Source organism: Gavialis gangeticus, unplaced genomic scaffold, assembly GCF_001723915.1.
Source record: "Gavialis gangeticus isolate Ggan-Ray unplaced genomic scaffold, GavGan_comp1, whole genome shotgun sequence".
NCBI lineage: Eukaryota > Metazoa > Chordata > Crocodylia > Gavialidae > Gavialis > Gavialis gangeticus.
Genome location: NW_017729011.1, coordinates 14983058 through 14993733, shown reverse-complemented (window position 1 = coordinate 14993733; position 10676 = coordinate 14983058). Strand labels below are relative to the sequence as shown.

The window sequence follows — 10676 nt, the reverse complement described above, 5'->3', positions numbered from 1 at the left end:
CAATTTCCCCCAAAAACAAACCACCCCCCCCCCCCCCAGCAGTAGTGATGTAAGACTGAGTGAAGGTGCCCTCTGCCAATCAGCGGCAAGGGACAGGGCCACCGCAAAATGCCTGTGAAATCAGGTCTGCCTGCTGCGAGTGGGCTGCAAAAGACCTTTCCTGTGCAAGAGAGCAAACATCATCACAGCTGTGATGCTCTATTTCACTTCTGGGCACTGGACCAGTCTAGGTTTCCATCAGTATGAGACAGCAAGCGGTTTGCCCAGGGAGGGGAAGCCTGCTGACAGTCTGTCTCAACAGCTCTGCTTTCAGTCCTTCTGTAAATTCCCTCCCATGCACACTTTCTTGTGTACTGTTGCAGGGCTCCTGAACCCCTTGGACAGCCCCCATCACCTGCGGATAGATGAAGACTCAGAATACCGGGAAGGGGTGGTGGTAGACCAGCCCACCAAGCCAGGCAAAGGCTCCTTTGTGGACTGTGGAATGCGGAAGGTAGGGCCCGCAGGCCCCTCAGGATAAACTTCTCCGTTTGCTTTGTAGTCACTCCTTCCAAGGTCTAGGCTCGCAATGGGTTAATGAGGGGTTATCACAAGAGCCACAACTTGCCATGGACCAGAACAGGTTAAAGCTGCCAGCTTCGTGAACCCGTCTTCTCTGGCCTCTGCTCTTATAGCACCCCCTGCTGGATGTTGGTAGAAACGCCAGCTCCTTTGAGCTTCCTGCAAGAGAGCAAACACCTTCATTGACCGTTTGCCCAAACTAACGTTTCCTCTGTTGTCCAGGTCCATGAACTGGAAATTCATCATTGTCCACGGCAACTGTTCTAACCTCTTTGACCCGGATTGTATCTGGGTGATTTGCTGCTACACAAAACAAGTATCTGTCTGCACACATGCTACACTGGGCTGGAGTGTGTCTTGCTGAAATGTGATCTTTCTTTGCCTGTTACCTTTCTGTGGCTGGCTATCCTGATTTTTAATACTTTGTGCTGTGGTTGTCTGTTATTCTAGCGGGTGCAGATAGACAAACAGCTTGAACCAGGCCTTCGAGTCACTGTTCAACTAGATCAGCACCACAATCCAGGTAATGTTGTCCCCCTGCCCCAGACAGGCTGACTAGGTCACACTACCCCTGCAATCTGCAGCATAATGTCAATTCTGCAGAATTTTTTCTTGGTCCTGGACTACCTCTGCCTTGAAAAACTGTCTGATGTGAGTCACTAGCTGTCTTTTCCTTTGTTTAAGCAACAGATAGAGTAAACCTTCCTCCAGACTTGTGGCCCCGCCACTCAGTTTCAGTTATTCATCTACTGTGTATTGGTACTTAAAAGAAACGGTATGCTCATCTGTTTATTAAGACATGAACAGTGCTGAACACACCAAGTCTCCTCTAGGCATTTGTTAATAAACGTGAAGGATGCTGCTTGTTTGTTCATTGAGTTATTGCCTCAACTTTTCCCTGCCCCTTATAAAAATGCTAGAGTGGGACACATGGGGTTCCCAACTGACATCCAGTAGTGTCTAGAAGATGACAGAAGATAACCCACTTGTATCTCTTTCAGATTGCAAGACAAGGAAAGGCACAGTAGTGTCCTCGCACCATCCAAGAACTGTGTCCGGCCTATACTGGGGTTACAGTGTCCGGTTAGCCTCCTGCCTAAGTGAGTACTTGGCCTGTGCTCTCTGTCACCCTCTGTTCTGGCTGGGTCAGGAGCACCAGATTCCCTTCACCTAGTCCTGAAGCAGCAAGGCCTTTAGTGCCCCAGTTTCTCATGGATCCTGAGAACTCCTATTCCACTTGGTCAGTGGGAGCAAGCAGACATCACCTCCCAAAATTTAAAGAACCCTGGGCTAGGCTCCAAAAATATAAGACTTGAAAGCTGACATAATGTGATCACTGAATCCAGACAGATCCAGACATCCCTCCTGCTCACTAACTAATGACAGTTCTGGGGCTTGCTCCACTTTTTGGGGGAGGTGGTAGAGTTGGGAGCCTTTCTTTTGATGGACTACAAAGGTGGGCTGGGGGTGCAAAAGATGAGTCTTTTACACTAGATATTAAAGTAGAATGATTGTTAAACTATTAGGGACAGCAGCACAGTTCTCACTGCTCTGCAGTCTGTGTGGTAAGTACTGGCCTCTGTTTAAAACCACCCAGAATGGAACATTTAGCATGTAGTTTCATTTTCCTTAATGCTTCTTTTCCAGGTGCTGTCTTTGCTGAATGTCCTTTCAAAGAAGGCTATGACCTCTCTGTTGGAACGTCAGAGAAAGGGACCTGTGTGGACCAAGCAGTTCTCCCCTCCTTCAGGTAACTGGACCAGCTCCCTTACACTAAATGAGCTCCAAGTAGTGAGGAGCCAAAGGTTTCTCACTTGCCAGAGCCAAACCACATCCTGGTCCGTTCTGCAGGATGGATCCTCTAATCCAAGTTTGTCAGCGTTAATGACTGGACAGTTTTGCCATATGTCACTGTGCGGCAGTTAGGGCTGTTTTTTGCACTTGCCTGCGTGGCAAGTTTTGGTTCCATACCAGTCTTTTATTCCCATTCTCTACCTGAAATAGTAGTGGTGTTTGTGACTGATGGTCCAAGAAAGCAAGGTTTATTGCTTGGTCCTGCATGAAGCAAGGTTTATTTTGTATTGTCTTTTATTGGATCAACTCTACAGCTGGGAGAGACATTAGTAAAACTTTCAAGCACAAAGTGCACTTCCTTAGGTCTGGAAAAAAAGCAGTTGCAGACTAAGCTACATGCCAGTCAGCAAATTACATTGGTTTAACACCACTGCAGTAATGTAAATGATCACTTAAACTGGGAAGTGGACAGTAAACTGATGGAGGACAGGTTATCAAACATAACTGCAGACCAACTAAGGAGTAGTTACTGCAGATAAACTTGCATGAATGATATCATTTAAAGGGGAAGAAGACTGATACTTCCTGTAGAACAAAATGAAGTTGTCAGAGGGGACCATAAAACCACTGTCTAAGTCTTTTTGTTTGGTTTCTAGTAAATCTTACTGGGAGTGCTTGCTACCTACATAACTTTTCCCTGAATTATTCAGATGCATGGTGTGTCGATCGTGGTGTAAACCAGCTCCTTTTTACCATGCCATTTGTGCTAAAAAGCAGCAAATTGCCTTTTTGTTCAGTTGCGGCAAGGGGAGATGCCTTGGGCAAAGCTGTAGCTTCCTCTGACTTGGTACTGCTGGTAAGATCCTGTCTGAGTTGTCTGCTGTCTTCCAGACATGCCCTGATAGTATTTGGAGGTCTACAAGGATTGGAAGTGGGTGTGGATGCTGACCCAAACCTGGAGGTCAGTGACCCGAGTGTCCTGTTTGACTTTTACTTGAACACCTGTCCCAGCCAGGGCAGCCGCACCATCAGGACTGAGGTGAGGTGCTTCAATAAATAGCATAGTGATCATTTTACACCTGGGTAGCAACACCCTCTCACCTGGTTATGGATTAAGTGATCAGTGCCTAGTCATAAAAGTGGTACTGCTAATATGTACATTCTCTCCTTAAAGAAGTGCTTTAAAAGCTCTGAGTGCAGCATTAATGAAGAATCTAAAATGTTATTTCTGTTGCTGCATCACAGAGGAGCCCTCACTGTGGACCAGACCCCATTGTGCTAGGAACAAACTGCCCCTCCCCATGACAGCTTTTCCACTAGGCTAGGCAAGGGTAGTATTTCTGTATCTATTGGCAGGGTTTTGTACGCTTTGCAGGGGGAACTGTAATCCTTAAACCAATAGCCACTACTTTTGCGTGTATTAATGATTCAGGCTGAAGTTCTGCTCTTGCACTGAGCAGTGATTCTAACTTAGTCTCTGGTTTTGCCTCTAGGAAGCCATACTGATCTCTCTATCTACACTGAGACCCCGGATCGACGAGGCTGTGAAGAAGCCACTGGCTCCTGAAGGAAAGCAAGCTGGTGATTTATGAAATGAGAACCTGCCTCCTCGTACTGCTCCTGTCTTGGAGATGGACTGCTGCTCATTTAGTTTATTCTAAGGACTAGAAGCTGGGAGCTATAGGTAGTTTCCAGATTGTTGGAGGCTAACAAAAGTACAATGTAAATAAAAGCTACATCTTTACTGAGTGACAGTCTCATACCAGAAGCAAGCAATATAACTTTAAAGTCGCTGGAGCCATCAGAAGCCTGAGCTCTTGAACCTAGGCCATGCTGATAAGTGGAGCTGGCTGGCACTTTAACAGGGAAAGTCCATTGGTGAATCACTAAGCAGCAAAAATGTTTTGGGACACGTATGAAAATCTGCACTGGACTGAAGAGTCGGGGTAGTACCCACAGAGTCTGTGGATTGAAATTAGTGACTCCCATTGATCTTTCAGAGCTGTATTTCTTAAGCACCTCTACAGACTATGCATCTTGTTTTTAAAGGCATTACATGTCTTTTGAAAGAGTAACACCTAGGAAGGGCATGGCTTTCTAATGCCTCCTGTCACTGATGGCTATCTTCCAAGTGGCTGAGTTCTTGTAAAGCAGAACTGTAACTTAACTCTTTGCACTCACCTCTCCATACTTAGGTCAGTATGTCAGTTTAAAATTCTGGAGATGTAGGCAATGCAAAGAAGTGCCCAGGCATCTGTAGCAGTAGATAGGACTGCTTTAGGTGACAAGTCCTCAGTAGTGCTACAATCCAGGCGGGGGGGAAGATAGCTAATCCCACTAACAACATAGCTAACTGCTGCATGTAACTGAAGAGAGTTGTTCAAGGCTGTCCACACTTACATTTGGGGCTACAGTACTGCCTGTGGGTACATCCCACTTTGCTACAGCAAAAATGCTCCTTTTATGCTCTTTACAGGTATTTTCTGGCTCCCTTAAAAGAGATGTGAGGAGCCATTCAGCCCTTAGAAAATCCTTAAAGGAGCTGTTCAGGGTAAAATCTAATCCTTATTGCAGAAGTCTGCTGTTATAGAAGGCAGTGCTTTTATGCCAGAAGCTTTTGGATATCCACCAGCACCAAGAGCTGGGACATGGTACAGTTGCCTGAAGATGGAAGAGCATCATCCTTCCTGGTGGCACTTGGCTCCATAGCTTTGAAACAATGAGCCTCAGATAACCTAGTTATGACAAGGGCAGTCTGAGTTTACTAAACCTGCAGCCTTAACATAGCAAAGACAGCAGACTGCAAGACAGTTGGAAAAAAAGCCCTATCCACAATTATTTGGAAACATAATGCCCAAAGTAAAACATTTTGTAGTTTAAAAGTTTTATTCACAACACCTGGAAGTGGACTGAACCAGCCACATGAAAAAAACCAAACAGATAAAAATCAAATCAATACCAGGTAACGAATGGCTCCTTGTACATCTCACATTTAAATCCCAGAGCTCAGCAGGAGTATTTCTCACTACCGTCCTCTTTTAAGAGTTAGTAGTTAGAGGGCTTTGCAGGCAAGTTGTTTACACACTTCCATGGAGCCACATATCTGGGTGTTTGGCAGATTTTGCCCTGCAGTTTTACTGGAAATGCTCCAGGAGCCATTTCTAAGGGGCAAGCACAGATGCTCATCTTCAGCATTTTAATTTTGCTGGAACCTGGAAACAGCAGATCAGTTATTCTGGGCCACTGATGAGTTCCTAGTACCATTTTAATACCTGGGAAGGGGGAATAAACTCATACAGACGCCTGCTAGTTACATTAAGTCTTTTCCAGTACTACCTCAGACCAACGGCAGACAGTGGTTCACAGAAGATTCATAGCTGCCTTCAGCTCTTGCTTCCAGCTGTAATGGTTTTTAAGGTATTTGTTCTTTTCAAGATGTTTGGTACAAACAGCAGCCCTGATGCCCGCTCAATGCTCTCAACAGGAACCAGAAAATGTTCAAGTGGGATCTTCTCATCCACAGGACTGTTGGGCATTACATAGGAGCGCAGCTCTATCTCCCCGCTGAGCTTCTCTAAGATGAGCACTTTGAAGAAGTGAGTAGGGACTGCCACATGGTTCTTCCCAATCACCTGGTACTTGACATACATCTTCCCATCCGCTTCCATCCTACACAGAGAGATGTTCTGTCATTGATACCACTTAGCTAGTGCCCATGTCCACAGATCCCTGCTTCAAGTATTTTAGTTCGTTGTAGCTGAGATCACGCCTTGCATGGACTGGAGGACAGGACATGTGGGGCTCTATGATAGTGATCCGTGTTGCTTACTCTAAAACTTCCATTTAACTGAACCTCTTCAAGAGACTGATGTTGCTAGATGAAGAGTCTACAGGCACTTGCCCTTCATGACTACGCCAGGTTGGAAAGGCAGCCCACGCAGGAGGACACAAGTGGCAAGGGAAAAGCTAATATTGCCTCTACTTGTGCAAGATGACTGGGCTATGAAAAATGATGCAAGATGAAGAGGAAATGTAACCTAAGTAAAGTGGAGAAAGTAAGAGGGGAGGGAATGTAAATCAAAGAGGAGTTTGGTCAAGAGGCTGATGGTTCCTCTGTGTGACATCCACCTATTTTTATCGCGATTTAATCCTACAGAGGACAACTAAATGGAATGATGGATAAGTTGATGTGAATCATACTGGCCTTTTGTACTGGCCTACAAAAATCGCTCTACCCTTGAAAAGCATGGGAGGAGAGTAAAAATATTGAAGAGGACTCCCTACAAACCTCTTGCATAGAAGCATGGTTAAAGTCTTATCTTAATTTCAATTTTATTTTGATATTCCTGATTGACTGAAGTTTTAAAGTTGGTTTCAATTTGTCTGATACTTACTTGGGCAGGAAGAGAGGGCCAGTGCAGACATACACGTTCTTGTTGTACTTGGTTAAACTCCGGCAATATTTTTCCAGGTTATTCCAGGCATTTTGGTTCAAATGAGGATCCTGGAAACAAATCATGATGGATTCTTAATTGTGGTAAAACACCCTGAAATCTTTATTTTACTCTACCATTCCTATGTTCTCAGCTTCTCCTATAAGTTTGTACATAGCACTTTTCATCAGTAGGTATTTTAGTGCATTACAAAGGCATTATCTGCATTTTCCAGATGGGATAACAGAGGCAGAGATAGGTGAAGGGACTTGCCCCAGGTCACCAGGCAGAGTCAGCAGCAGAACCATGGACAGAACCTGTAAGTTTCAAGGACTCTACTCGCATGTTCATCTTTGTTCATAAAAACATAGGGCTGGAAAGGGACCTGCAGGCCAGAGGCCAGTCTCCTGCCGCTGCAGATCATGAAATGCATTAAATCCAAAAGGGCCACAGCAGTGTCCCACAGCTCGCCACCCCCTTGCATCATATAATCAAGCTGCCCTACTTAGTGTAATGTCCCACTTGAATAAAGCAAAGCACACATGGGTGTTTTTATAGGACCACGGACTTAGTCTGCTAGTAAACTGAACTGGCACTCAAATTACTTTGCTTATGAGTAGTGATTTTCAGCCAGGATCCCCCCAACTCCTCTGAGGGGTGCTGCAGGATGTCAGGAGATCAACAGATAATCTAAATAGAAAAACACAGGCTCAAGCTTGTCCCTGCAGAAACAATCATCTACCTCCATTGGCCAGCCCCTCTGCAATATAAAAATGGGGGTGCCATTCAATTCAAACAAGTTATGAAAGGAGCCTCACATCTAAAAAACACTTGAGAACCACCGGCTTTGAGGATTCTCTCTTTTTGCAGAGGCAGTTTGGTCAGTCCTCTGTTCCTTAACCAGTCTGGGACTCAGAAGAACTACTCTCTGCTGTGACACAAGCTTTCCTATGGTTGTGGAACCACAGCTGCAGAGAAATAGAGTAAAAAATACTTCCTTGCCACCGTAGGTGACTGGTAGGGGGGCCCCCTGAGATTGGCCCCCAAAAGTGTTGGGGGGCCTGTTTTGCTGAGCAGGCTGGCAGCATGTTGTGGGGGGCACTAAGCCACAGCATGTGGGTCCAGGCCCCTCCGGCCCCCGAGAGAGCTTTTGGCCCACCCTGGGGCCTGCCTACAAATTGTGCCCCTCCAGACTCAGGAGGCACCAGTCACCCATGCTTGCTACAAAGGAGTGTGACAGCAAACCCACTAAAGACTGCACACACTTAAGGTGTAGGATTGCAGGGCTACAGCCATATAATTATATGACTATGGCTGTGTCAGGATAACAATATAATTATACTGCTTTGGTTCTGCCTGTAAATTACCTGGCCTAGAACCTGTAGGTATCTGCTCCCTGCAGGCAGAGATTTTATGGGTCTTTCACATGAGGAAGCTTTGCCGTTCAGGACCTTGCGTGGGCCTGCCCTTGCACACGTTGTCACCAGCATCTGAAATCCTAACCCATCTCACTGGTATCATTCTAACCCTTTGCAGTTCATTAACTATAACCTCTATGTCCTGTTTCTGAAGTGGGTGGGTCATAGACTGTTAGACTAGAAGGGACTGTTCTGATCTTTTCATCTGAGGGCCCATGTTAAACAGGCCCCAGAACTTTAGGGCAGTGGCTTTCAAACTGGGGTCTGCAGACTGTCTTAGGCGTCCATGAAGGATGACTGTGGTCAATCAAAAATATGCAAATACCCACACTTACAATTCAAAGGGGTCTGCACCTTCATTCAAAATTTCCAAAGGGGTCCGCACCTCTGTTAAAAAATTTTGTAGGGGCCCACACATGAAAAAAGGTAAAAACCACTGAACTAGGATATTACACCCTAGCTCAGACTTGGATCTCTCCCACTGCAACCGACTTAATTGTGTGTAGCGGCATCATCTAGTAATTCACAGCAAAATGTGGGCTTTAGGCTGAGTAGTATTAATAGAAATATTAAAGCAAAAAAGTAGCAGCCACTGTCCTGCAGTGTTTGCAGCCAAGTGCTCCAGAAAAGGACTAACATATGAGAAAGTTGCAATGACTTGGTTTCACTGTCCAGGCTGCGTAAATGCAGTTTGGCCATACGGATTTCTCCTGGGTCGGGGGTTGGTAATAACAAAATGAGGTTTTAACACACATCATAGCTGTGCGAGCAATCAAAATGCTTTGGAGAATGAAAAACACGCTGAAGAATGAAGCTGTCATTCTGGGACATCCATCGCTTTGGTGGTTACAGACCAGCTTGTTTCTTGGGGGTCCCTACAATACAGTTTACCCAAAGGCAGTCAGGGAAGTTAGCAAAAAAACATGGTGGGACAAATGCTGAGACGGCCTTTCACAGTTAGGGCAGCAGCTGCCAGGACCCCAGGGCTTCTCCAGCGTCTGATTATGGGGTAGCTCTTACTGCTGGCAGAGTGGGATCTTGGCAAGAGAGGAGGGACACAGTCAGGATAACCTCCCCCCAGCAACTAATGTTCTGAAGGATATCATGATTTTTAAGCCTCATGATTTGCAAGGGTGGGGGGATCTAGGTCAGTGGTTCTCAACCTTTTTTGTACCAGGACCTATCTGTAAATGTCAATGGCCAGTCCTGACCCAGTGCCCCCAGTCACCTCCGTATGCGGGGCAGGGGGTGGGTGTGTGGGGCATGGGTCGCCCCAAGCAGCCCCTTGCAGGAGTTGTGCCAGCCTGCAAGGGAAAAGCCAGATTCACACATTTTTCTCCTTTAAAGGAGAATCCATTTTTGAAGTGTGTTGATCCCTTTGTAAAGTTTGTTTGTAACCCTTTCATATACTCTTGAGACCCACTTTTGGGTCACAACCCACAGGCTGAGAAATACTGCTCTAGAAGGCCGCTGCTACACCTTACCGATATTGCTCACTTCTCTGGTGATCAGCACAATACACTGAGTAGCCATATGTGCAAACTAAGATGGGCCACAGATGTAGTAACTGGTTAAGCACGCAATACATTTAAACTGGCCACGCGTGCAAAGGAAAGATCACCCGATAAACCCCACTATCCAGCTACCAGAGTCAACCTGCTATAAAGCTAGTGTTTGAAAATACAAAGTAACAACTCTACTCCTGGTTTGAATCCAGCTGGGAGCTGGGCTCTATCAGGCTCCAGCCACACCTTACATAGATGGTACAATTCACTGCTGAATCGCGCTATTTTAGGCCAGCCCCGCGTGCAAAGAAAGATGGGCACAAATGCAAAGCAAGGAACACGGAATTAACTGGTTCACTGTGCATTACATTTAGACGGGCCACGCATGCAAAGGAAAAGTCACCGGACAGACGTGACTATCCCGCTACCAGAGCCGGCCTAATATAAAGTTAGTGTTTTACCCGGGGGCTGGGCCCTAGTCGGCCCTGCACAGGACACGATTCATGCCGGCAGCCACGTGTGCTAGGCAACAAAGCCCAGCAAGAGCCGCCGGCTGCAAGTTAGAGAGCAGCAGCGCCGGGGCTGGCGCCTGCGCCGCCCGTGCGAGGCGGGCTACCCCCGGGACCGGGTTCCGGGCGGTTCGCGGGCACCTGAGGCGCAACGTTGCTGAGGTAGAAGGTGTCCTGCATGGCGGCCTGGCTGCGGCGGTGGTTGGCGGCGGCGGCCAGGTGCCCGCGCTGGAAGCCGCTGCCGCGGTAGTCGGCGTTGGTGGCGCGGTGGTACTCGTGCACCACCTCATCCTCGCGGAAGGCGCAGGCACCGCGGGCGGCCGGGCCCTGCAGCCCGTCAGCGTCCAGGCGCTCCAGCACCCAGAGCGCGCTGCGCCCGCGCGGGTCGTAGGCCAGCACGTAGGACTCGCGGCTGCGCAGCTGCGCCAGCCCCGGCAGCCCGTACTTGGCCAGCTC

At 47.2% G+C, this 10676-nt stretch overlaps 2 protein-coding genes across 3 annotated transcripts in view; one reads left to right on the top strand and one right to left on the bottom strand.

The window, feature by feature from the left end:
• Window positions 1-4672, top strand: part of SPOUT1 (SPOUT domain containing methyltransferase 1) — a 14432-nt gene extending 9760 nt beyond the window's left edge. For both annotated transcript variants that reach the window (XM_019510604.1, XM_019510605.1), the window contains 6 exons: window positions 363-493; window positions 1012-1084; window positions 1563-1661; window positions 2209-2311; window positions 3247-3394; window positions 3849-4672. In XM_019510604.1, coding sequence (XP_019366149.1) covers window positions 363-493; window positions 1012-1084; window positions 1563-1661; window positions 2209-2311; window positions 3247-3394; window positions 3849-3947 — 653 coding nt within the window. In that variant the 3' untranslated portion in view covers window positions 3948-4672. The remainder of the gene's footprint in view (window positions 1-362; window positions 494-1011; window positions 1085-1562; window positions 1662-2208; window positions 2312-3246; window positions 3395-3848) is intronic.
• Window positions 4673-4843: 171 nt separating this feature from the next.
• Window positions 4844-10676, bottom strand: part of ENDOG (endonuclease G) — a 14358-nt gene continuing 8525 nt past the window's right edge. The window contains exons 2-4 of the mRNA XM_019510294.1: window positions 10362-10673; window positions 6750-6859; window positions 4844-6024 (exon numbers count right to left, since the gene is read on the bottom strand). Of these exons, the coding sequence (XP_019365839.1) occupies window positions 5739-6024; window positions 6750-6859; window positions 10362-10673 (708 nt within the window). The 3' untranslated portion in view covers window positions 4844-5738. The remainder of the gene's footprint in view (window positions 6025-6749; window positions 6860-10361; window positions 10674-10676) is intronic.